Below are 27,005 nucleotides of genomic sequence, written 5' to 3' on the forward strand. Positions count from 1 at the left end.
AATAATCAAGAAGTCTTATATTCCGTAGACTATTTTAAATACCTTGGCAGGTGCCAGATGAGCTGTAAGTAGAACAGGTTAGCTGATAATAGGACTTCTTTTAAAGTTAAAATTCCTTCTGAAAAAAATTAAATTTAGTATTGTGAGCAATCTTCTTGAAGAAATCATATGCACTAGATTAGACCATGTGGAAGTAAAACCATAGCAAGTTGTTTCATATTCTCAGTGCTCATACTTTCCATCTTCCTTTATAATGTTTCTGCATGGTCCAAAAAAATCAAATTGACTTCCAAAATATTTTAAAAGTTGTACATTAAAATGTCCAAACTGCAGACTCAGAATTTACTAGCTAAGGCTAAACTAAAATGAATACTATCCTTATCAATAGGTCACTCTCCATACAGACATATCAAATAACAGAATTTCCTGCAGAGGATACTTTCTTTAGTTTGCTCATGTCAACATTCACAAATGTCAGGTAGCATTTGCTTTTGAAGTATTTTGAGAGAATAAGCAAATTCTTCTTGAAAACACTGCTGAACACAGACAAAAGGGTTTCAAATTTACTCTCTCTTCTGCTATTACGGTAGAAGCTAGAAGAGAAGAAAACTAGAAACTCTGGTATCAGCATTAAAGAATTACAAATTTCAGGGAGAAATCTTTGACTACTTAAAGGTCAGGAAAATTCATCATCGCTAAGCTAGTTACACAGTTTTCATAGACCAAGACCTAAGCAGACTCTGAACAATCAAGTGAATAAATCTTTATACAAGACATTCTTGACAACTTCCTCGTATGTTGTGAGAAATTGTAAAATCTTTCAAGCTAAGTCTCAAATGTTCTAAAATAACCAACCTCCATAAAGCTTCTGATTATTTTTTAGGTATGCATCAAAGCCAAAAGCTAGAGTGGAATAAAATTGTTCATTAATTCTTCAAACACTTTTAGAGACGGCAGAAAATTACATAGGGCAATAGTCAGCATTAAGGATGAATCACTAATGGGCAAAAATTTGAACTAAAGTAAAGCAGAGTCAGTAAATTAGAAAAAAATTATTACAAAGGAGACTTCTGGAAACATTGGGTAAACTGCAGTCAAAAGATTGAATCACGCTTATGTGATTAACTGTAGAAACCTTCAATCCTGAAAACTTTCTACTATAAATTAAAAAATCCAAAGGGAAATTTGAAGAAATACAAATAACTTTGAAGAACACATGTTCTCTGCCTTCAATATATTTGGAGAATACTCAAAATACTGTGTTTCAGAAGAAAAGCTTTAAAAAAAAACACAGGTAAAGAAAAATTTAAGTTACATACTGGGGCCATAGGGTGCTTATCCTAGAGAAGCTGACTTAACTCTGCCTAGAGTCAGAACTTGCTGACAAATACAGGCAGATACTGAGTTAAAAACTGCTGACAGGATAATGCATGTGACTAATTGTGAAGACTTTAAGAATTAGGAAATATAATTTGAAAAAATAAGGGAGACAATTATTTAACCCACAGTGGGTTATTTAACTGCAAGTAAAATGAAGAATGGTAAAGAATTCAAAGGTTTTGTTGGCAAGTTTTACTTCCCATCCCATGTCTGGGGAAACACCATACTTCTAATCAGAAGTAACTCAGCAGCTTTGCAGGGCTAACCACTTTTTGAAATAGAGAGAAAACATCAGATCTCCTTCCAAAAAAACCTAGCATCAAAAAAAAAAAAAAAAAAAAAATCAGAACATATGCCTGTTGCTCTTTCTCTAGAAAGAAGAGACTGATAGATAGATATGGAGAAAAAAAGGAAAGCTAGCATCATCCCATTTTGTGATACATTCATAATATTTTTGCAATGTTTCTCACAAAGACTTGTGTTCCTTTACTATATCCATATGCAAATATAAAGTCTACCTAGAAAGCAAAAGGCAGCATTTATACAGAAAAGCCATACAGCTTTTAAGCCTACATTCACACATAAGTCGGTTCTCACATCATAAAGCTGTCTGCTCAGCAGGTAACTTCTGCTGCTAACAACTGTTTTGTACTTAATTAACACGCACAGTATTTCACTATGGATAAGATTCTTCACATCCATCCTTCTCTTTCCTTTTTAGATTCACTTGTTTTAGATGTAGTTTTTCTTAATTCTGTCTTCCCAGAGATCACTGACAGCACAAGCTTGGGAAATATCATAATTCTAAGTTCTTTGTTTCAATTGCTAATCCATGCAAATGTACAGATGGTATAAAAAGAACGACCACAAGATTTTCTTCAAGGACCCATAAACTTGTCCATGTAAAGTCTTTCTTTCCAAAGTAAGCAATATCCATATTTTAGGTTCTACTTTGAATAGGTGAACAAGAAGAAAAGAACTGTCAGATAAAAAGCTAAAAAAGGCAGAATAATAAAAGCAGAGTTCTGTAAATCCTTTATAACTTGGGATCATTTTGCAAGACTGGACAAAGAAAGAAGAAACTGAAAGGGAGAAGTTGTTAGAATAGTTTGCAACCAAACCAATATAGCAATGGCTCTTCTTCAGCACTAGTGTCCTGGATACTTTCTTTCTCCCTATGGCACCTTGTTCTTCAGCACTGGTACTGGTATTTCCACAGGAACAGACCTTAAACTCCAGAATTCCGATTTCAGGTGAGCTACAGAGTTTATATGTTGAAGCACCTGTGATGCCTGACAGTACAAGAGAATTTTTACAGAGGTATCGGTACTGTCCATTTTGAACAAAGGCTTGATTCACATTTTGGGACATTCTCAACACAGAGGTCTACTCTTCCTTTCCTTTTCACTGCATTTTCCCCTTTATTATTCAAACAAGCAAACCATCCTTAACTCTCAGACAGGCTGCAGCTATGACCAATTCAGTTCCATGCAAGCAGATGCACTCTCCCTCCCCGTTGCTCTTACATGTATATCTCCTAGCTTGCTGCCATACAAACAAAAACGAAGATAACAGGTAAAGTAGATACAGGATGGAAAAGTGATCTTCTGTTGCTGGTGGACTCAAGACCGTAGAACAAAAGAAGGAGATAGAAGCAGAAGTTAAGAACCCACCTATCTGAGAAATATAAAGCAGCCCATGTGTTTCAAAAAGCTGGTGCACACAGTATTCACCTATCCATGAAATACCTTCCTGTAAGTGCAAAAGTAGACAATTATAAATGATGAACCAGATCACAGAAATTTTAATGGACCATGGACATACGCCTAGCACTATAAAGTATTAACTGGCAGAGCTTCAATATTCCATTAAGTGGAGGGGAGAGAACTTAGTTTGATCCACATATGCCAGTCCTAATACAAATAAATGAAACCATTTTACATTAGCAGTCCCTACAAAAAAGAGTAAGTGACAAAGTGGATTGGCAGACAAGGAAAACAAAATGACCAACCAAGTAGTTTATGAAAAATTGGCAGTTCAATGGCAAGCAAAACCAAAAGACAATATAAGGCCAGCCAGCAGAATTAAATCATGTTTAATTGCACAATACTGAGACTATATAGGAAAAAAACCCACAAAGATTAAAAATTATAGAAATCCAGTCTATTAATTTCATTGTAAACACTTTACGCTTTGTCCTCTTTCACCCTGCCCCAAACCAGACATATTAGATAGCCTTCAAAAAAGAAAATAAAAATTTAGAAACCAGAACTTCATTTGCCAGTATTTCCAGAAAAACTAAATGCTGGCTACATTGATGGTTTCTCTTAGACTCATCTGCAATACTACAGCAAATATTTTAAGCAACTCCACATTCGCTGGAGTAGTACTTCCAAACAATTTAAAAAAATCCACGAGTTAAACTTGGTTTGCTGAATCTCAAAAAAAAAAAAAAAAGAAGGTATGAATATTGAGACCAAGAACATTTAAATTTAACAGTGTGACAAAACATCTTGGGTTTGTAGTTTTTCAGAATGAACTTTCTTCTGCACTCTGGACACAACAATACAAAAAATATACCATTATTAATGAGACAAAATGTAACAAGAAAGAAAAAGGTCTGCAGAAAGGAGGATATAAATTTAAATAAGCTCTTGGGTAGCCTTATCAAGTCATTGTTACCACAGCATTTGTGCAGGATTGGATGTACATTTTTGGTTTTCCAAAGGTTAAACAAAACCACTGAACACTTTTCCCAACTTTCAACTTCATTGAAAAACACAAAAATTGACATTCAATCTCACATTTTATCAAAAGCAGCAATACGGAAAAGATGAGTTCTACAGAAAACAGCAATTATCTTTTGTTAACAGCTTTAAAAATCTTCACTTCTTGAAAATAAGAACAAATCTACCATGTTTTGAGTTTGTTTTTGAAAAAAAATGCTAGAAAAACAAAAATCAGTAAAACTGCAAAATATTAGTTTTCACTTAGATCATAGAAATTATTAAATGAAAGTCCTTCTCAAAAGAAAGTATTGCGTTTTCATTCTTCTGTAAGAAATGCTTTTCAAATGTTGCTGGGTTTTATTTCTTAATATTGCAGAAGAAAATAGATTCACTCACATGTTAAATTTCAAGACTATACTCTTCAGCTAGTGATTCCAAAAAAGGTTTTCCATCTGGCCTAACTTGTAAGTTTTCATCCTAGTATGAAAAAAGCTTGAAAAATCTAAATAAAACAGCCATATCAAGATATAGGAAATGCATCAGTAAGGTAAAAAAGTAAATAAAATTTAGAATTTGTTATTTGTTGTGCTGTGCATCAGTCCAGAGAAATACGAAGAGTGTGATATGTAATTTGAGGCAGAAAGATTATTTCATGGAAGAGTTCACTTGTTTCCCCAGTTACCTATAAGAGATGGTAACAATTTTCTGCATAGTTGCATAGAGAAAACAATCAGCAGAACATTAGGTATGGCAGGAATGTATCAGGCTTCACTAAATTACTTAAGTTTCTTCAAATACTTAGGTGCTTATTACTTCACCAATTGTTTTGCAGAAACTGTCAGGCACTTTGTGAAAAACAGCTAGTGCATTTAATTTGACACGACTTTTGAAGGTACAAAGCTTGTAGCAACTTAAGCTTTTTTACAATTCAAAATTAATTCTTGACTAGAAGCCAAGAGAGAAACAGGTCACCATAAAAAGGTTAATCTGTCAGAAAACATTAAAAAAGGGAATATGACAGAACTGTTTTGCAGTTTTAGCTACACATTAATTGAAAACTGCAGAACTTGTGTAATACAATCACTTCAAAAATTTAAATTAAATCAGATCAGAGATCAGATTCTTTTTAAAGACTCTTAAAATTCTGTGCTCTAAAACATTTAAAATTACTTTTCAGTACCTTTTCTGAAAGATTTTCAACTTCTCTGAAAATACTAGAGTCTTGACAAGAAGAGAGAGTAGACAGGTCTGAGAAGCTAGGCCACACGATCAGACCACAGTTAAGGATTCATCAACACACTATTACTGCGTAAGTAGTTGCTAATCCAACATGTTAGCCTTATGCTTTGCCAACAAAAATCTACACAGCAGTGAAGAAACTTAACTAGAGAACTGACACAACTGCAAAATAACCGAGAACAATTGTGTCTGGTCAGCCACATCAGTCTCTCAGTGCAGATCCAGACCAATCAGGTATTCCCCTCAACAGCAGTTATTGCTACTCAAATCTGTTATCTCATTAAACTCACCATTAGAGTCAACAACCACAGAAGAGGTGACTGGGCTACCAAGAAAGCAGTATCACTGCAGCTACAGCTTGAGCAGTAAATCCAGAAGTAAAAAATTTGTTCTATTTTTTTTACCCTAGTTTTTTTTTTCTTAGTAGCTTCTACTACTAATAAACAGTATTAGGTAGTAATTTGGAGTATATTTTTCCCTCTCTGCTAAACTGATGCTTGTTCAAACTATACCTTTTAAGCACTGAATTTAAGAGTACATTTTAGATCTTTTGAAGTTGACTGGAAAAGGACCCACTCAAACCTGAAACAGATTTTTCCCATTTTACCCTGCTGAACCTGAACTTCAGAATTGGACCCAAAGAGTTCTTCAGATCTCAGTCTGTGGAAACTAATCTACGAAAACTGCTAACAGGTTTCAGGAAAGAAAAAAATCAAGATGAAAAATAAGCACAAAATGTCAATACCAATGATACCAAGTGCAGGACACCAGCTGACGCACTAAATACAACTGCATTGGTTAATCTTTTCTGCCAAAGGAAACAGACTGGTCATACTACATCTTTGCCTGTCTGTCCCATTAAACTTTGGTTCTCCATCTTGTATCAATCAAGCTTAAAAAAAGTGGAAGATGCACACAGAGAGAAGACTTCAGAAGGATTCGGTTGTTAAACACCTCGCTGGGCAGCCAGTGATTACACAGCGGTAGTTTAATAAATCATCTCTTATCTGACAAGGATGCTTTCAGAGAACTGTGTTTACTGTAGAAAGAGAGAAAATAAAACTCAGGTTTTGTTAGTTCATCTGGATGGAAAGTTGATCTGAATTCCAGCTCATTGGCCTAGATCATTCTTTTCAAGATATACTGAGAGGGTAAATTTAGGAGAACTAAAAATGGAGTGCTTTACCTACTTGGCTATTGTACTTTAGGTGTGCACTAAGATCTAAAGGGATTCTTATGGATTGTTTAATAGCTGCAGACAACTGAACTGGTCCAGCAGGACCCTGAAGGAACAGTACAGTACGGAATATGCATGTGGTGGATTGATCCAGGCTGAATGCCAGGTGCCCAAAGGCGCTGTATCACTCCCCTCCTCAGCTGGACAGGGGAGAGAAAATATAACAAAAGGCTCCTGGGTTGAGATAAAGGCAGGGAGAGATCACTCACCAGGTACCATCACAGGTGAAACAGACTCAATGAGGGCAAATTGGTTCCATTTATTACCAATCAAATCAGGGTACAATGAGAACTAAAACTAAATCTTAAAAACACCTTCCCCTCACCTCTCTCTTCTTCTCAGGCTCACCCTTCACTCCCTATTTTCTCTACCTCCTCCTCCCTCCAATAGCACAGGTGGACAGGGAATGGGGTTTACAGCCAGTTCATCACACTCTGGCTCTGCCTCTTCTTCCTCCACAAGGAAAGGATTTCTCACACTTCACCCCTGTTCCCATGGGAAACAGTCCTCCATAAATTTCTGCAACATGAGTCCTTCCCACAGGCTGCAGTTCTTCACAAACTGCTCAAGCATGGGTCCCTTCCATGGGGGGTACAATCCTTCAGGAACAGACTGCTCCAGTGTGGGTTTCCTATGAGGTCACAAGTTCTGCCAGCAAACCTGTTCAAGCCTGCATTTCTGTCTCTCCATGGGGTCACAGGTCCTGACAGGAGCCTGCTCCAGAGTAGGCTTCCCATGGGGTCACAGCCTCCTTGGGGCATCTACCTGCTGCAGTATGGGGTCCTCCCTGGGCTGCAGGTGGACATCTGCTCCCCCCTCTGTAGCATGCAGGGGGACAGCCTACCCTACACCTTGGTCTGCACCACAGGCTGCAGGGGAATCTCTGCTTCTGTGTCTGAAGCACCTCCTCCCCCTTCCTCACTGACAGTGATGTCCGCAGGGCTGTTTCTCTCACACAATCTCACTCCTCTCTTCAGCTGCAGGGTGTTTTTCCCTCCCTTCTTAGACACGTATCCCAGAGATGCTACCACCATAACTGATAGGCTCAGCCTTGGCCAGTGGCAGGTCCCTCTTGGAGATGGCAGGTCCCTCTTGGAGATGTCCCTCCATTGGACACAGGGCTAGTTTTAGCAGCTTCTCACAGAATTCACCTCTGTAACTAACTTGCTACCAAAACCTTGCCACACAAACCCAATATAATCCAATCACAAAGCAGTAGTATATATGCAGTCGTTAAGTGCTCCCTTTGCTCTAAGGCACAAAGCATACAGATCTGACCAAAGCATCAAAAATACCTGCAATACATTCTTTACAAACCTCCTCTGCAGGTTTACAGCCATCTGGATGGTCCACTAGCACTGGTGGCAAAATCCCGATCCATTGCTGTAGAGCACCTGTGGCAGGAACCATAGAGCAACAGACTGGCCTAGGACATTCCGACATAAACATAGAAGCAAAAGAGGTCTTCCAACCACAAGGTCTTAAGGCTGTCCTAGAAGAAAAACAGAAATTCATGTAAGTTCCTAGCTCAGCTCTGGTAGAGTTTGAGGTGGAAGGGGAAGAATGTTTCACATTAAAGATTTCAAAATCCAAATTCCTGTGCAAGGGAGAAGGAGTCAAAGATTGTTTCTAAAAAGAGGCAGTGAACTGAGCTTGTGAGGAAAACAACATATGCAGGGTAGAGTGGAGAGGTGGAACAAGTCATCAACATTTTTTAGCCTTTCAGATGATATGATTTAAGTGGGAGGACTGCCTGTCCTCCCAAATAAGCAGTTATCTATTTTTGAGTTCTATATATGTCATCCTCTATCCAATCATGAACACTTAGCACAACAAACTATGAATTGTTCTCAATAAGGCTAGAAAACAGCCTCCTCAACAGCACACATTCACATGAGCAGCTCTCCAGACGATCATTCTTTTGGACTAAATTTGCCATACATATTCAAGTTTATAGATGTAGGGGGTTTTACATTCTTTCATCTCTCGCCCACAAGTTAAACATTAGCATTTATAATGACAGCTTTTGTAAAAAAACCCCGTGATATTATACTAACATAGACCTGATGCTTAAGAAGTAATGTTTTTTCATTTCTAAAAAAAAAGTGACATCTTAAAAATGATGCCTGAGCCTTTCCAAGTCTTATCTGTTTAGCAATATTGAATGAATTCCTTCCTTTATGCAGTTAATACAGCAATGTCTGAAGGAAATTCTAAGCAGCTGAAAAGTAAAGATTATATCATAACAGACAAGAGAGGAGGTTTGTTCAATTTTTAATGCAATTGTAATTTGTCAGCACTTAGGTAATATTTGCCATATATTATATGAGTTTATATCTTGTATTTGCCATATTATACATGAGCCTACTTATTCAAGTTTATTGCTCTACCTGTTTAAACTGTTAGCTGTATGTACCTGTCCAGATGAAAAATTATGTACAAGGGAGAAAAAAAATACGATGCTGACACTGTGACAACATGACAGTATGGGGGAAGTACATGATAAGGAAAGCTAAGATTGGCAGTGATAGAAAAGGTGTTTGTCAACTGCTTATTCTGAAACAAATTATTATGCCAGTACTGAAGCAGGTGAAGTAAGTATAGTACTTGGCAGTTTCCCATTTATTTGCATACCAAAGTAGAAAGGGAAAATGTCTCAACTCCTAATTTTAATCTCCACTGGAGGACAGATTACCAAAATACTGGTAAAGTATACTGATAGAATAGGAATACTAAGCAGAAGTGGCTTACAGTGTGATTTTTAAAAGAACTGGCTAAGGATCTCCCAGAAATTATACCAGTTTTTACCAAATCTGAAAAAAATAGGGTAGTTTCAAAGGCCAGAAAAATATGATCTAAGACATACCCAGCAGGGCACCTAACATAAATCATGTTTGTTTCCTTTCTGAACATGTTAGTATAAGAGATCATGACATCATCACAGCAAATTTGTTGGTGCCTTCATGAAGGTTAAACACAGGCTTCCATGATATATCTGACTAGACTCTTCACATTGCACTGTAACTTGCAATACACACACCAAAAAAGTCAGTGTTGCTTATGTTAAATTAGCTTTTTGTGTATTACTTTTCTTCAGTAAAGCTCAAGTGCCTTACAGAGGCAGAGAACAAGGTTCATTTTTACACATGGGGAAACTAGTCTGTTACTGGCTAAGTGGCTGGCATCTGGGAGCAAATTTTCTTCTATCTTCTCAAGAGTTTTAACTGATATATCTATCTATACATCTTATCAGGTTAGATGAAGATGCTTATTTAGTAATTTTGCTAACTCATATAGTTTTTCAAAGGAGCCTAAGATGGCAGGCTCTTTGTTCAGTGCTGTCCAGACACTGAATAGAAATAGCCCTCATAAAACACAAAACTAAAAAGCAAACAGTGAGAGCAGGACACACAGCGAATGGTCCATGTCGCCATTAGTAAGCAAGACACATCTACCAATGGTAGATGTTTGCTTATTTGTAGTGAGCTTCCACACACTTAAAAGCTTGTGATCTCCCTTGATCTCTTCTTTGGGTTACAAAAATGCCAATTCAATCATTCCTTCTGCACATACCATCTTTTCTAAATCGTCTGTCATTACCATTACACTCCTGAGGCAAATCAACTGTGCCTACAGCTTTCTAGAAGTACAGTGGCCAAAACTGATAAAAGTACTTCAATTCCACAATATAGAATGGAGTGAAAGGTTCAACTTCACATCCTCCACATTATATTATTTAGTCATACCAATACATACACACACCTCTTCTTTGTGAACAATTCTGCATTGTTAACTCTCCTTTTATAATCTGTGGTGAGGAATGGGATGGTAGGAACAACTAAACAGTTGTTCTCCATATTTTATTTTATTTTGACCTCAACATAAAGTATTTCACTTATTCGTGTAAATCACATCCCATTCTTTTAGGCTATCTTTCCAACATTTAAGACTTTCCTGAATTGCCATCCCAGCTTTGTGTAACTGCATTTATTCCCAAATACATCTTGTCTTCAGATTTCATAACCATATGCTAATTACCCAGTTCATGAAGAAGAACAGTAAGCTGAAACAACTACACAAAACCCCATGCAATATGCTTTCCTTGTTGTAAGTGAACCACTGAAAAAACCTCTGGCTACTGTTAACCTAATGATTTTACACACATCCTAAAATAGCTTTTTTTATCTGGGCCATGTTTCCTCTTACTCTGTAAGAGTATCACATGTGGCTTTCTACAGTCCACAAGCTTCCTGTTGCAGAGGATGTTACACTGGCTTGATGATGCATTTCTAATCTTCACAGAATCACTGAATGGTTTGGTATTGGAACTAGATGATCTATAAGGTCTGTTCTAATTCCCCTGCCATGGACAGGGACACATTCCACTAGAACAGGTTGCTCAAAGCCCCATTCAACCTGGCCTCAAACACTTCCAGGAAGGGGCATCCACAACTTCTCTGGGCAGCGTGTTTCAGTGCCTCACCATCCACTCAGTAAAGAATTTCTTTCTTATATTTAATCTGTATCTGCCCCTTGTCCTATCACTCTATGCCCCTGTAAAAAATCCCTCTCCAGCTCTCCTGCTGGCCCTCTTTAGGTACCGGAAGGTCTAAGGTCTCCCTGGAGCCTTCTCTTCTCCAGGCTGAACAGCCCCAACTGTCCCAGCCTGTCTTCCATAGGAGAGGTGTTCCAGCCCTCTGATCATCTTCGTGGTTCTCCTCTGGACTCACTGCAGCAGCTGCACATGCTTCTTATGTTGGGGGCTCCAGAGCTGTTTGCAGCATGCCAGGTGGGGTCTCACAAGAGGAGAGTAGAAGGGGAGAATCACCTCCCTGGACCTGCTGTTACTTTTGCTGCAGTCCAGGACATGGTTGGCTTTCTGGGCTGCAAGTGCACATTGCAGCTCACATTGAGCTTCTCGTCAACCAACAAAACCATACTCCACCCAACCTGTATTTGTACTCCAGGCTGATTCCTCACCCTCGGTTTACATACGGGGCATGGCATTCTACGATATGCAATATCCCTTTTGCCAGTTCAGGTCAGCTGTCCTGGCCATGCTCCCTCCCAGCTTTTTGTGCACCCCCTCACTGTCAAGAGAATGAGGCACTAAAAAGTCCTTGACTTGGAGAAAGCACTACTTAGCAACAACTACAACATCAGTGTGTTATCAATATTATTCTCATACTGAATCCAAAATACAACTCTGTACTAGCTACTAAAAAGAAAATTAATTCTATCCCAGCTAAAACCTAAAAATGAAATTTTTCAGGAGAATCCAATATTCTGAGCTTTTATTTAAACCTAAACAAATTTTAGCCAGTCATTCTAATATGCTGACCAGATTCGCAGTCACAATATTTTTAAAGTGCAAAATATAATTGTCTCATATTCAAGCTTCTATACTGAATAGCCTCAATATTTCCATTCCTATTATACAGAGAACTTTCTTCTGACACATTTAATAACAGCAGCAATCATGCAGAGCTATCTCTGCACAGTATCTTTTCCTAATTGTAACACCCCACTTACCACTTTCACCTCTTCCTAAATATAATATGGATTGACTGTATGATTTTTCATTCATACGTTATCTTTCCAGCTTTTTCAATCAACTTCTGTTTATTCACTGACACTCCTACACACACACAAAAAACCATGCAGCTGCCATAAAGTAAGGAGCCAACTCCACTGATTCAACTTATTTTTCTACCACATCAGTACAGTGGTATGACCCTGGACGTGGTCAGAAACATCAGCGCAAGAAAGTGAACAGCAAAACATGAAAAGGAGAAAAAAATTTAGTAGCCTGCCATTAAACTCCAGAGAAAACAGATTTATAACACTGAGAAAACCACATCTTCTACCTGTTGTTCTTGAGGTGAGCAACAATATTTAAAAAAACCAGCACAAAACCACCACAGTTTTATTCCATAGGTCTTCATGGTTTTATCTTATACAGAAAGACAGCAAGAGGAAAAAAATGAATTGAATTCTTAATGGAGACAATCCAAAGTTTTTTTCCCTGCATGCAATTTGTCAGGAAAAAAAAGATTCATAGATATCTTTTATAATAGAATCAGCAAAACCATAAAGACAGGTATGTGTTTAACAGGTGTAAAGTACACACTGCTATGATACTATCTCCCAAAACTCAGAAAAAAGTTGACGAGCTAACACTTACTTTGATCAGACTGACAGCTAAAGTGTATGCCATTACTTTTCTCGGCCTTGACCAATAGCTTGTTCACCAAACAAGCAATGATTCTGGCAAGTACAGCCATGCAAACAACACAGCAGCACCTTCTTCTCACAGGCCTCCCGCTGCCTCCTGTCTTCTGGGGACACTGACTCAAAGCAACACAAGAAGTGTATGAAAGGGACCAAGAGTGACTGAACCCACAGAGGTATTTTAAAGTAAACATGATTTTTAGAGATCAACTGTAAAATGCACCCCAACCCCCACCCCCAAATCAAGACCATTGCAAAGCTCATTTTCACATTGCTTGAGAGTACTACACTGCTGGAAAGCACGAGAAAAAAATAAAAACACAAGACAGTCTACTGCTTTTACCAGTGAGGTGTCTACTGTCATATTCAGCATCATTACTAAATCTCTTTGGACTGCAAGAAACAGCTTTTTCATAATTCAAACCATACCTACACGGTGAACTGCTCAACATGAAAAAGAAAAAAGCTATCTTTCATAACTGCTCTCCAGAAAGACATAAAACCAAATTATTTGCAAATCACGAGTAGCACCGCTGCCATTCTTAAAACTATTGTGATGCAAAACATTAGTAAGGCAATCAGCAACGGCAGTTTATTTTGATAGCATTAACTTACATCAGCTTTAAGTAGGAGCATGGAGCATCAATCCAGACACGCTTGCCTTCAGTGGGACTATCAACAAAGAGTTGTGTGTTGACTGCTGTGAGCTGGCAGACACCCTCTGCACCTTCTCTTCAGCCACCAGGAAACACTACCCTCATTGTTTCACAAGTATGCAAAGCAACCAGCAAGGGTGCATATGGAGGATGTGAGCCACAGTGCAAAATGCATTAGACACTTCTCAGCTCCTTCAGTTTACAAAACATTTACTATGAAGGAACACAGAAGTCAAAAAATCAAGATTTAGTGTCAACCAAAGTTTTTTGTTTGCATTGTTTGTTTACAAAGAGTGGGTAGTTTAGTTTTTCAGTAATATTTCTATTGTAATACGCTATGAAAACAGAGACTGAGCTGTATTTCACTCTCAAAACTTCCACCTTCCTATCCTATACTGCAATAATTTCAGTCTTGTTCTCTTGCCCCCTGCTCATGTGAACTGAGGTGGGACCAGCAGCAGATGCATATCCCTGACATTACAGACAACACATTTCTTGTGTAAAAAGCACAGACTGTGGACCTCACTGACAACTCTTTACCAGAAATCACATGAAGCTCAGGAGAAATCAGATAATTATCACTTTAACAGCTCATGTAGTCATCTTCCTCAACAAATGCAAGTATTGGCAACAGCCTTAAACCAAGCAGCAGCAACTAGGCAGAAGTATCAGCACCTCCTGCATGCCAACCAGCATCAACCCCAGCTACCTATATAGGTGTGTGCATGTGCACAGCTTTGTACACAAAGTGGATTTCTTCATCTAGTTTTTATAAATGTTGTTTATTTTCTGTTTTCTGAATACTGTTCTTTGCTAGAAAAATTGTACATAACACTAACACTGGCAAACAAACAGAGGATGCCTTCAACTGAGAAAGATAGTGCCTTCTGTTTCACCTTTTTTACTCTTCCCTGAGTCATCAGAAAAGAGGAAAAGTTTCCAGACCCACTGAGGAAAAACATCCTATTAAATTATGAATACAAAATAGTTAAATACATAATTACATTAAAATCAATGACAGCTGCCCTCATAAATTTTACATTCTGTAAAATTGCATGCCCTATGATCACTGCTTTCTTCCAACAGCAAGCAGAAGGCTTCAGAAAAGCTGTCTGCTATATTCTCAGGTCTAATACTCAAATGAATATTCTGTAACATCCCTTTCTCTGATGTGATGCAAACACTCCAGAAAGCAGGAAAGCTTACAGGTGGATGGCGCAGGAGAACAGAGCTTAGGGAAAAAAATGTACATGATTTATTGCCATACCCAGGTTCTCCATTTCCACTGATAATTACTAATGGAACTACAGACAGTGAAATACCTACAAATATTTCCCATTACCTCAGATATGATCAGAGGGATTCGAAATTACAAACATTCAAATATGCTGCTTTAATGGTGCTTAAAAGACTACAACCTCTGCCTTTCATGGGCCAAGAACTCAGTTTGCAAGTGGTAACAAGCCACTGTGGGATAATAAAGTTACAGCAATCTTCCTATATGCAGAAAAAGGGAACTACAGAATGTTCTACTTCTAATAAGAGGCTTAGATTTTTTGAGTTCACACATACACAGAGAGTATTATAGCAGGCACTGCTAGAGTATTAAGCAGCACATTACTTAAAGTGTAAAAAAGTGGGAGGGGGAGGTACCCAAGCAAGATCCTAAGAACTGACATTCACAAGAGGTAGTACTTGAAATAAATCAACTGGTAAATTTGTAAAAGCAAATGTCAAATTTACACAGTGCTTCTCAACATTTACAAATGACCTACCTCAATGATAATTATATTTTCACACAAAGATAATAAACAAAGTGCAAAGTGATAGAAAGTCCCCTAGGTAAAACTACTGCTCCACACATCCAATTATGTCTCTTTAGACACTGAGAAATCATTTCTTCCAGTATTCTGGCATAAGAGACAGATTACTGTCCATTCAGCTCTATAGCTTCATTGCAAAAGAAATACAAATATTAGAGTTCCAAACCAAATCATTTGTGGGTGTATACAGAGCTAAAAAAGGCTGTTTATATATTTAATGACTTAGGAACCAAATGAAACCATAAAAAACGCTCACAAATCAAAAAGGAAGTAGTCTCCTGCAATATGTAATTAGCACTTGTTAATCAAAGAGGAAAATGAGAAAATTGTATTCTTGTCCACAAGCTGTTACAAAGTCCAATATTATCACACATTACAACATTAGTCCCCCTGTAAATAGTGGAAATATTAGACACAGCTGTTTAAAAAGTGAGCAAGCATATCATAACTCCAAAGTCCAAAATAACACACTGTTTATTAGGAGGACTTTAACTACGGGAGCAGTTAAGTTTACAGTACATAAAAGTAAATCTTTAGAAAGAAGTTAGCCTAGGGCACAGAAGTAATACATAGAACCTCCCGTAGGAAAAAAGTCTAGCCTGGGGACTCAGTCCTTTAAAAATATTAATGCTCTATTTAAAACCAAAATTTTGTGGTGAGGGAAATAAATGGAAACGAAGAGGGAATGGGTTTCGGCCTTCTGCCAGATTTAAAGCATTTCAGTAAGACTGTCTGTCAGTGTCACCAGGAGAAAACGTACCCAAACCAACAAACTGCTTGACTGAACATATGTCTTCGTACACAAATACTAACCCTCCCACAGAAATTCTAGTTTTGGATACATGCATCTGCCTCCAGGCAAAGCTCTGCTACTTGCAACAGTATCTGAAATTTGGCTGAGCTGACAAATGACTATCATTTCTCACTTGCAAGAGTAGGAAGATCACTTTAAACAAAAAAAAAAAAAAAAAAATTCCATTCTTCTAAGTAGAATAAAGCAGACAAACTCCTTCTGGATTCAGGTGAGATAATGGACCTTAATTCAGGAAGTTTTGTTTACCACAAAGGAACACAGGAAACGTTACGTTACCAAGTTTCCAAAACAATGGATTCAGTTAGTAATATGGATCCTAATTTCTTTCTTATCCCTTTCTGTAAAATCAGTAACAGGTAGCTGAAACAGAATACTGAGAGCTATTAACACTGTAATAACAAGGATGAGGAAACTGCGACAATAAGCCAATGAATTAGCTTTTCTAAAAAAAGCACTGCTGTTTTAATGCAGCCTTTGGCAAAGCAGCAATCTGGCATACAGTTTCCCAATTCATGCTGCAAACCTTAAGGTTTCTTCCTAGGAATATCCTGTTTCACTTGGTTTACTAACTGCTGAGTCAGCCAGCTGTTTGCAGTGTCTGTCTTTCTTTCTACAAGCATGAACCCAGAAGTTACTTTGGTATGCAGGAAACAAGGTATGCAGTTTACATATACATCATGCCTAAAATAAGAGGAAAAAAATAGTCAAGAATACTGAAAATCAGCACTGCAGCTCAAGGAATGCATGGCAATGTCCCCTAGTCCCTAAGCATCTATCTCCACGCTCCTTTCTGACCTCTCATTTGGGTACAGGTTAGAGCTAATTCAGCACAGATATATACTGCACTCCAGAAAATTTTGCCATCTATTTCACAGTGCATGCCTAAGGAAGGGAAAGAATGGTCAGGAAAATACTGTTTACTTCAGCAACAGTGGCAGACTGGCATGTTCACTAAGCTAACAATTTAATTCCTAAACTTTGAGAGTTGCCACTGTTCTTACACTAAATCTCACTAAATCACATAATTACCACTACTATGTGGTAATTATGTCTTCTATTTTCTCCAATTCTTTGGTTTTTTTCAGTTATTCTGTATCAATTTTTCATCTCAATTTAAACACCTCTTTAGCAGCTGGCCTGAAAACATTGTGAATTACATCATAACATCATGTGGGAAGGATTATTAATCTGATACCTGGCAGAATGCTTCAGGGTCTGAGAAACTTGCATTACTGGAAATCTCTTATCAGTTATTCAGATATGAATTCAACCATGTAGCATTTTCAGTAACTGGAAAGACACCAGTTGTATGAACCCTTGCTTCCCTAAAACACCTGACTGATTCAGGATTGAGGAATAATTCTCATTTGAATATTCCAAAATGGGATGAAACAGTAATTTTCCATATAAAAGCTCATCCTAGCGTACATCAAAAGCTAGGCAGCAATATGAAAACACGCAGAATGTTTTGGTTTCTAATCAGCCCCTAAAACCAAAATTACTAAAGACAAAATAATGTAACAAGTAGGCTAGGTACTTGCTATACTGAAAAGAAGGTCAGGATACAGAGAACTACGACTTACAGAAGAACAAAATATGAACATTTTATTTGACAGCAGGTATACTATACTAGAGGACACCTCAGCAAGCATCAAAATGAAAGAAGGTACCTTTTAAAAATACAGTTAGAAGGAATAAAAAAAATGAATTCACTACTTTTATTCAATCAACACTGACTTACTTTTATTCCTGATGGGAAAAATCTTTGGAAGTACTACACTGTCTTAAACTACTTATCCAAAATGCTTAACTTGTCATCCAGAAAAGCAAGCAGGGAGCTTTCAACACTTTTGCACACCTTGTGACAGGCCAAAACAAAGCCTCTCAACTCATTCAGCTCCCAGCTCAACTGTTTGACAAAGTCATATGCTTAGCAAACAACTTCTTAACATTTCCTCAGGTGGAAAGTATCAACTAACTTTTTTGTATATGTTAGGAAATGTAGTATGTTTTTTAAAGACTCAAATTCAATTCATCAAACTAAAGAAGCAGTACCAGCTGAAACAGCATTTCTAAGACCTTCTTCAGCAACTGAAAACTTGGGGCTTGCAAATACCTCCCTGTGAGGCTCCCACCAAAAGAGAAGACAATCCATTTGTCAAAATACCTGAGCTGGATTTCTATGATATGACATATGAACATTTAGCTTCAGATTACGTTGAAAGAAAATAAGTAGAACCAACTTATAAGTAGCAGCTCAAGTGCTTCATCAGCTTCAAAAGAGTACCAAATGCTGAGAATGGCTATTTGCTTTGCAAGCTGAAGTGTTCTACAAACCAAGTATGCTCAAACCACTGATTTGTCAGTATTGCTCTTAGATTTGCACCTAAAAGTGTTACACGCTTCCAGAAAGTAAGTTCTACATAAACTCTAAATAAAAATATGATGACTTATATATGATACTTTCAGCAAAAGCCTTATCAACATTCCATATTCATGGGAAAATTACATACAGAATGGAAAATTCAATTTTGTTTTCCACACCATAACAACAACATTGTGCTTACTCATCAAGAATGAATATGGCAAAAAAGGTTCATAAAAGACTATAGTTCAGAGCTATCTTCACTATATGTACAAAAAGAGAAAATCACAAGTATTTACAGGACATGTACACCCAACTTTTTATATATGGTCCATGGTTTGGACTACCACGTAACTTTTTGTTCAAAGGACATCACATCCAAATACATCAACTACACCTACCTCCCAAACAATTACTCCAACACATCCCAGGGCTATAGTGGTATGCCCTACGCTGTAAATGAAAGCAGATAGTGTGTCTATTCTACTTTTTAGTGGGGTATATAAACTCATCCTATTTCTTGTAAAGATCTCACTGGTATTTTCCTGGAAACTAAATGCTATGTCAAGAGTAAATTTTACCCTTGTCAGGGTCAAGAGGGGCAGGAAGGAAGAAGGTCAAACTGATTTTATCATCTGTGAGATTGGCTAGACAGGCAAATCATGCTAGTCAAAACTTTAACCTGCTTGCTACACCTCCACGACTGTCACTATTTGACAAAAGAAATAGGGAGATACTATTTAGCCATTTAAATATGGCAAAATTTTTACATTTTATTCTCTCTTCCCAATTCTTCTGTTCTCTTCTCCTACAGCTTTTATGTTGCCCAGTTCCTGTTTGCCTTCATTTTGAGCCCCCCAACGCCTTTAGACAAAGCACTGACCAGGAGACTCTTCAATATTGTTTGTAGCTGCAATAAATTAAAAAATTGAAAAGGTGGATGTCATTACTTCCATCACATCGATCAGTGCAGTTGTCCAGGGAAGGCTGGAGATCACAGCTTTAATCTCATCAAAAGGATTGTGTACAAGAGTTCCTATTTAAAACCTGTTCAGATGCTACCGAAGCCTCTAATTGTGACCCACCCTCAACTACTTTTATTCACTAAAAGATGCTTGGTAACACCACTTATGCCATCCAGTCCCAATTTTCCGCAGACTCAAACATTTGCTCTTTGAAGCAATTTACTTCTGTAATAGTTTTCAACAAAGCAATGTCTCATTACCAGATTTTGTTTTATTTTTTAAAGCAGAGGCAGGGTAGGTGACAATGATGTTAAAAGTACGTCCATTCTTACATTAACACTTCACTTTAGCAACAGTCAAGTTTTAAAATCATATCACCTCAAATCATCTAGTAGCATTCATTCAGAAAAGTGAGAGAATATCATGTTTATACTATTATTTGCAACGTAAGAAGTCTTTCCTAATAGTTTCTGTGATGCTACCCAGAACGTGTAGAACACATCCACCGAAGACACAAGGTCATAATTAAGTATCCAACAACTCAATTTGAAAGTTGCAGTAAATTGCAATTCTTTCATTCCTTTTCCTCATGCAATTCAGAAAGGAAATAACCCAGGTTATCACTCTCCCTAATTACATCAGCTTACATACTTTACATGTATGAACAACATAGTTGTTCATACTTTACATGTATGAATTGTCTGTAGTCTGCTCTCCTGTTCTCCTCTTTGGTTTTCCAAGAGAGGAAGAAGAGATGTTATACTTACAAAATAGCCACTTTAAAAGCTAATTTTCTATGAGCAGCTTTCAACTGCTCCCATTAAAAATAAAAAAATAAGAAAATAACACATTCAGTAAAATCATACTGAACTACATGACAAACTACTCATTAATGCAAGGAAAGTGGATTAACTTTTACCACTTCGTTCTTCTGAAAAACTACTCTGTAGCAGCAGCTGGCTACCTTTATATAATTTAAAAGAACCAACTGCAGTAGGAGCTGCAGCACACTGAAAAAAAATGTCTGTGTAATGTTGATCCTTAGAAATAAATTACAGTCTATCTGCAAACAGCCCTTGTTAAAACAAGTTATGCTTCCTTGTGGAAAGTGGAACTTTGGGGTTGATCTCCCACAGACAGCCATAACCCCAGCACCCTGCTGCTGCCCCTTATGAGCTCTCCTTTTTTCCTCCTCCTCTGAAATGTCCATTCCCCACACAGTACTATGATCTCTTCCCTGTGTCTCTTAATTACTGAATCAGCAAGAGGCATCAGAAGCTAGGGTTTGTTCCAAGGTTTAGGTATGCCATCTGCTCAGTGAAAAGCTCGGCTCGCTGGTGAACTGGCAGGATAGAAAAGAATTGGTAAATGTTGAGTTGCCTTTCTTCCTTAGGATCAATTTTCTCCAAACCTGTGCCAATTTAATATTTTAGGGATTTTTGCCCATTAAGTATGACTACAAGCAGTCTAAAAATTGGAGGAGAAGGGTGGCACAAGGTAAGCATGATGGAGGGCTGAGGATAAATGGAGCAGGAGATCAAACTGTCTCAAAAAGGCAACTTTTCCTCTCCAGCCAAAGCAATTTCTGTTGCCTGACTGGGGCAAGCATTCAACTACAAACACTATCAGCTTTTACAGGAACGACTACCACAGGGCATGTCGTCATCATATTTGACATACTTCTAGAAAACAGACAAACTGCAGGCAGAGAACAGAACCCAAGCCAGTGCTGGTACAGCCAGGGAAATGCCCCTCCCATCACTTGAAGACTGGACATTTGATCCATACAGATGCAATCAAAGCCAAATGCTTTCAAGTTCTGTGTATTCACTTTTTGTGTATTAAAGTTTTGTCTTTAACTTTCCTCTCTCCTGAAGGATGCATGGAAAAAAACCCCAAAAATCTTAAACATTCTTTTTGAAGCTAAACAGAAAACAGTATTTCTTCCATAAACCTTCATTTACAGTGGATACAAAGATTTTCAGACATATACACAGTTTTAAGATAGAAGTGTCTTAAAATTTCCCTAGTTTTCCAGTTATGTTCCTCCATAAACACTCGAGATTTTACAAATACTTTATAATTTTTACCCCTCCATCTGAAATAAATCCCTTTTGGAAAAGGAAAATAATTCCTCAACAAGTTTGCATAAGACTGTCTAAATTTCTCCTTTTTGTGTCTGAAAGCAACTGCTTAGCACATTACAAATTTCATAATGTCAGAGTAGTAGCAGCTCCAGACACCACCAAAGAGCGAAACTAATCTTTTCCTCCAAACCTTTTCCTCCAAACCTAAGACTTGGATATGGAAATTTTAAACTTAGTGTTTGTCAGTTGGGCCATTGTGATCATTTCCTCTTCAATATGTCTGACCATAAATAGATTTCAATTTACTTCAGAAATGAGTCATTACTTTTCTCTTAAAGAAGTCTTGTCTCTCTCCCCTGGCATATTCTAGTTTACCTTTTTATGTAACAGTTTGATACATTGTTAAAACACAAAGAAACTCTACGTTATTCAAAATATATTGAAATATCTCTAGTAAATTAAATTATGTCAAATAATTGGCATGCAAAGAAAAACTGGCATGCAAAGAAAAACACAAAACTTTACATCATTCTGAATACTCTTCAAGACCAGTACAGTAAAATGAACATGCTCAGCGAGCTAACTTTGAGGTAATTTCCTTCCTCTTTTTTTTTTTTTTTTTTTTTGGAAATACTTGAGTTACACTAAAAGTGATGATGTTCTAAAAACATTGAGCTTCATTTTCAGAAGCCAGGTCTCTAAGACATGTGAAACTATGTATCAAAGAACCCAAATTATTAGCAATTTCTATTATTTTGATTTCTTTCATATACATTTCTCCACTCTCATTCTTGAATCATTACCACATCCTTCTGAATAAAAATTAATGTTACACCCAAACAAATGGCAGAAATGGAGAAATCACAAATTATGGAAAACTTAAGCTGGTATGCTACAACAGTAATTGATACGAACTGTTTCAAACTAACAATTAGCAAACATTTTACAAGTGATAGATAAAGAAGCAGTCTCTTAGAATAATGAGAAATTCTTCTTGGGTTTGCTCCATAGAAATATACTGTACCGCTCATCCCTGTACATGGAAGCAGTAGTGAATCACAAGTTCATTAGCCTCTGCAATAAAAGAGGATTTTATTACAAGAAAGTTGGTATCAAATATTTTTACAGTTGCGGAGTTGAAAATTTAGCTATGAAGATTGCAAGGTCTTGGAAATTGCCTTAGAAATCAGTGCCTGACTTGCATGCTATTTAACTCTTCTGCATAGAAGGGATAATAAAGAAAGCCTGCTCATCTTAAAAACCATTCCATTGTGGATTCTTTGTTTAAAAGTGCTAGTGATCCAAACTATTGGACTAGTGGAAATTAGTGACCGCAACTCATTGCTATTGAACTCTACTGTAACATGAGGTATTCCATAAAAAAAATAAAATGAAAGGCATTGTTTTTCGGGCAGAAGCCAAGATGTTTTATGAAGTTTTCAACAAAAAGGAAAATGTGGTTAGAAAAGGAGTTGTTAGATGCCTTTCAAATATACATAACACTCGTGAAATAAAGAGGAGCTATTGTTTCAGCTCTTAGAAGTTCTTGCTGTGTTTGAGAAAGCACAATTTTGGGGGAAAAAAATGAATAGTCACGATAGTCTAAAACTGCATAAGAAAACTTTTATATGATCCAAAGCAAGCAAATTACATATTGTTGTACTTCTGTGAATCAGATCACAGCTGAGATTGGGTCAATTGGTTTCTTACGCACAGCAGATTTCAAGCATTAGCTGCTTGCAGAAAAGTGATTAGTTTTCCTAGGCATGGAAAGACAAAATAAAAATATATGATTTTAGAACTCTGCAATATCCAAAAGCAACTAAAAGAGAAACATGAGGAAGGAAGGAAAGAAAATAATGCCTAGTAAACAAGGGGCTTGGTTTTCTGGGTTTTACAGGGTTAGTTTTTTAAAGATTTAACAAATTCAATATACAAGGTTACTTTGTTTCTTTTGGGGAATTGGTTACCTTAAATTTTTTTAAATTAACTGCTGCAGATATAAAGATTTTATGATTTAGAAGTGCAGTGCAAAATTAGATATAGAGCCTGACAAGTATATTTTGCTAGAGAAAAAAAGTTTTGTGCTGATTCTGCAAACACAATCTGCTCATTGTATTAAAATATTTTAACCAGATCTAGTTTCTCACTAGACTCCTAGAATTCTTCATGTTTTTAAACACCCTTTTTCATTTGATGACACTACAGCAGATTAATGTGAATAATATTATGAAAAAGCACTTGAATTTGTAATACAAAAAAAAAAAAGGAAAAAAATTAAAACTGTACAATATGCCTTTTGAATATGCAAGCATGCAAGTTAAGACTTTTTTCAGATGCTCTTGTCAGAGTAACTCTGATTCTGATGTACTATATTTAGATATCTATCTTCCAACTACACTTTCACAAGACTTGATGAATTGTTTAATATTTTCTGCATGAGTCTGTTAGTGTTATTGGACAATTAGGGTACCAATTTTTTTCTCATTCTTTAACATTTTGTACAACCAAGTAGTATTTTAACTACCAACATACAACTTATTTTAGACCTGATAAAATATTAATGCATCTCCCAGCAATTCAATGAATTTATTCACAGCCAAACATCAAACATGGATTTTAGAGCACAAAAAACCTATAATAAACACTATTTTTTCTAAAGCTATACTAACCATACTTTTAAGCTCTCAGTACATTGGTTATTTTGAAGGCTAGATTATCAACCATTTACTTCTGTGCAGCCTAAGCTGCCTTTAAAGATGATGTTGATCTATACAGTTTGAAACTACTTTAGTCCAATGTTCATAAAACCTGTGATACCACACGTTAAAACGAATTTGAAGCTGACAAAAACCCCCAAACTAAAACACTTCTGATGAGTATACCATCTAACATAGCAGCAGCTGCCCCACTGTTCTGCTTTAGCAGGGAACTTGAGTTTTTACAAAGAATGAAAAATTCCTGGGCATCCTTCCTGTCACATTATTCTCCCTATTCACTTCAGCACCCAAATAAACCACAGTAGAAGTTGAAGCAAAGGGACCACTGAGTAGCTTGGAGTTTTTTCCCACAGCTATCTCAGACCACATTTCCAAATGGTTACCAGGCTGTTCTTTAAAGAGGACAGATAATTACATTAAAGTTAAGTCTCAAGCAAACCCAAGTTTAACTTACTGGACTTTCCTATCCTATCTGTAACGCTTTCTATACACAAACAGCACTGGAGCAAGGAGCAGATCATGGTAAGAACCTGAATGCCTTTCAAAGATTGTAAGAAGGTACAAAGAATGTATAATTTTTGACATACATTAAGGCTCCTGGAAGTGGTACTGTCCTTTTCTACTCCCTAAAGTTACTGAACAACTTTGTATTTTTCGTGCCACTTCTGAGACTTTCATTTCACAAAAATAAACCACATAATCAAATATTTAGGAATGTCAGCATAAAAAAATACTTCAATTTTATAACCATTCTTGCAGGCAGAGAGCCTTATGAGGCAAGTTTTATTTTTCTTGAAATATAAATTTAAAATAAATGTATTTAAATCATAGTACCTCTGGTGCGCTTTAGGAAGCTTAGGATTTGTTGTGTGCTGTGTGTACATGTCCGCACTAGCTCCAGAATTTGAAGACTGAAAACAAAACAGGTTTACTAAACTGTTACTAATTTAAGTACCTATATTTCTTAAACTTCTGAACAGAGAGTACTGAAGAAAAAATTGCAAGAGTATGTTGGAAAAGGGATGAACGAAGTTACACACTGCTAGCAGGGGTAGGGGTTTTCTTAGCTATTCTAAATAGACCTGTTATCTCTTTGAAACAGGACTGCTCTGGTATGCTGTCTTTAACCGTTTTTCAAAGATAAAGACAGCAGACATTTATTTCATTCACATGACAGTATAGACAATAGAGTTTAAAACCACAAACTTGTCTTAAAAAAAAAAAGTTCTGTGAAAATGCATCCTCAACTTCCTTATGGCAAACTCACCAACTGTACCTTCAAGGTAGTACTCTAATCAGCAGAAACTGAAGTAATTCCTTATAGAAGTATTGTCCGGAAATAATAGTTATAGCTGATTTTTGCATCTAGAATTAGGATTCAGCTTCTGTGTTTGAAAAGTGTATCAATCCCAATTACCTTGAGTACATAATGAACTGAAAATTAAATAAATCCATTAGTTTAATTTTAACTTAAATGAGTCCTTAAAGATACTTTAAAAATGCCCCATCAATGAATGTTCTCTTGAATGTATTTAATGCAGAAACATAATGAACAGGATATGCACATAAGAGCCTGGGCTGTTCTTAATGCTAAATTATTCACGATGGTAATCAAACTGATAAATGTCACCCAGTGAAAACACAACTCTGATCAGTCCTATTTTTTCCCCTACAACTAATATGCATTTGGACCATCTGAAGATTCAGATGTACATTTGGTTTGGGTTTTTTGTTTTAAAAAAATTTATCACCTAGCAAAGTTAAGAACTGATCACATGAAATTACATCTGTTTGTTATCCACTTTTGACTGAGGTGAGAGACATCTTTATGCTTGATCTTAGTCCTTGCTCATCCTGGCCACAGTAGTTAAACTCATTTTAAAACACTGTAGTGGAGACATCTGATTAAGACCAGCACTAAATATCTTTTTCTCTTTACAGACGTCCATGGTCATTTTTTCAATTTCTCATTCTGCTTTTCAGTCAGCTACTTAATTCAGATATGTAATGAGCACTCCCAAATCTCTCTCGACACACTGACAAGTGATTCCGACCTGTTACCAGTATTCCTATCCCCTGGTTTGTTCCTTACATCCCCTGGTTTGTTCCTCACAAATGACAACAAAAAAAAAAAAAGCCCCAAACCCCAAAATTTGTTTCCCTCTCCCTGGAATAATCTGGCATTATCAATTTCCTTTTAATTTTCAGCATAATTCTAATTATCATCCACAATTTGCACTAAAGCATTGCTAGTATACAGAGCACAAGCTTAAAAGGTATGAAAAAAGGTAAGATAACAATGACCTGTGGCTATGGAAAAGAAAACAGATTGGGATTCAAGTTCTTCGGGTTCTGTTGGCCTTTGTCATAGAATCACAGGATCAGATAGGTTGGAAAAGACCTCTGAGATCATCAAGTCCAACCTATAAATGTTGTGCCTACAAAATGAGGCTAGTATTCCTGCCTCCTGTAGAACTACTTACTGTGAGATATTTATGCACTCTGTTATTATCATCATTCCTGTTGCTGACAGGAAGCACCAGCTGAAACTCTGGAGTCTATTCTAATGCACGATAAAAATAAAAAGTCAAGGAACATGTCATACCCTCTTGCTTGCCTTTAACAAGTTTTCACAAGCAACTTGGATGTTGAATATCGTCCTGACTCAATTGTTCCACTTAATCAGGATGACAAAGTCTGTTGTATGACTTCATTTACACAACAGGAACTCTCTTATATGAAGATATATTGGTATTCAA

General features: G+C 36.9%; 1 protein-coding gene across 1 annotated transcript in view; it reads right to left on the reverse strand.

Annotated features, from left to right (window-relative positions):
- The window catches only part of LOC113998744 (translation initiation factor IF-2-like), a 49,654-nt gene that overhangs the window by 16,274 nt on the left and 6,375 nt on the right, over window positions 1–27,005 (reverse strand). The window contains exon 3 of the mRNA XM_027741749.2: window positions 7,881–8,077. Within this exon, the coding sequence (XP_027597550.1) occupies window positions 7,881–8,077 (197 nt within the window). The remainder of the gene's footprint in view (window positions 1–7,880; window positions 8,078–27,005) is intronic.

The sequence above is a fragment of the Pipra filicauda genome, unplaced genomic scaffold (genome assembly GCF_003945595.2).
Source record: "Pipra filicauda isolate LSUMZ 115617 unplaced genomic scaffold, ASM394559v2 scaffold331_size1881853_pilon, whole genome shotgun sequence".
Lineage (NCBI taxonomy): Eukaryota > Metazoa > Chordata > Aves > Passeriformes > Pipridae > Pipra > Pipra filicauda.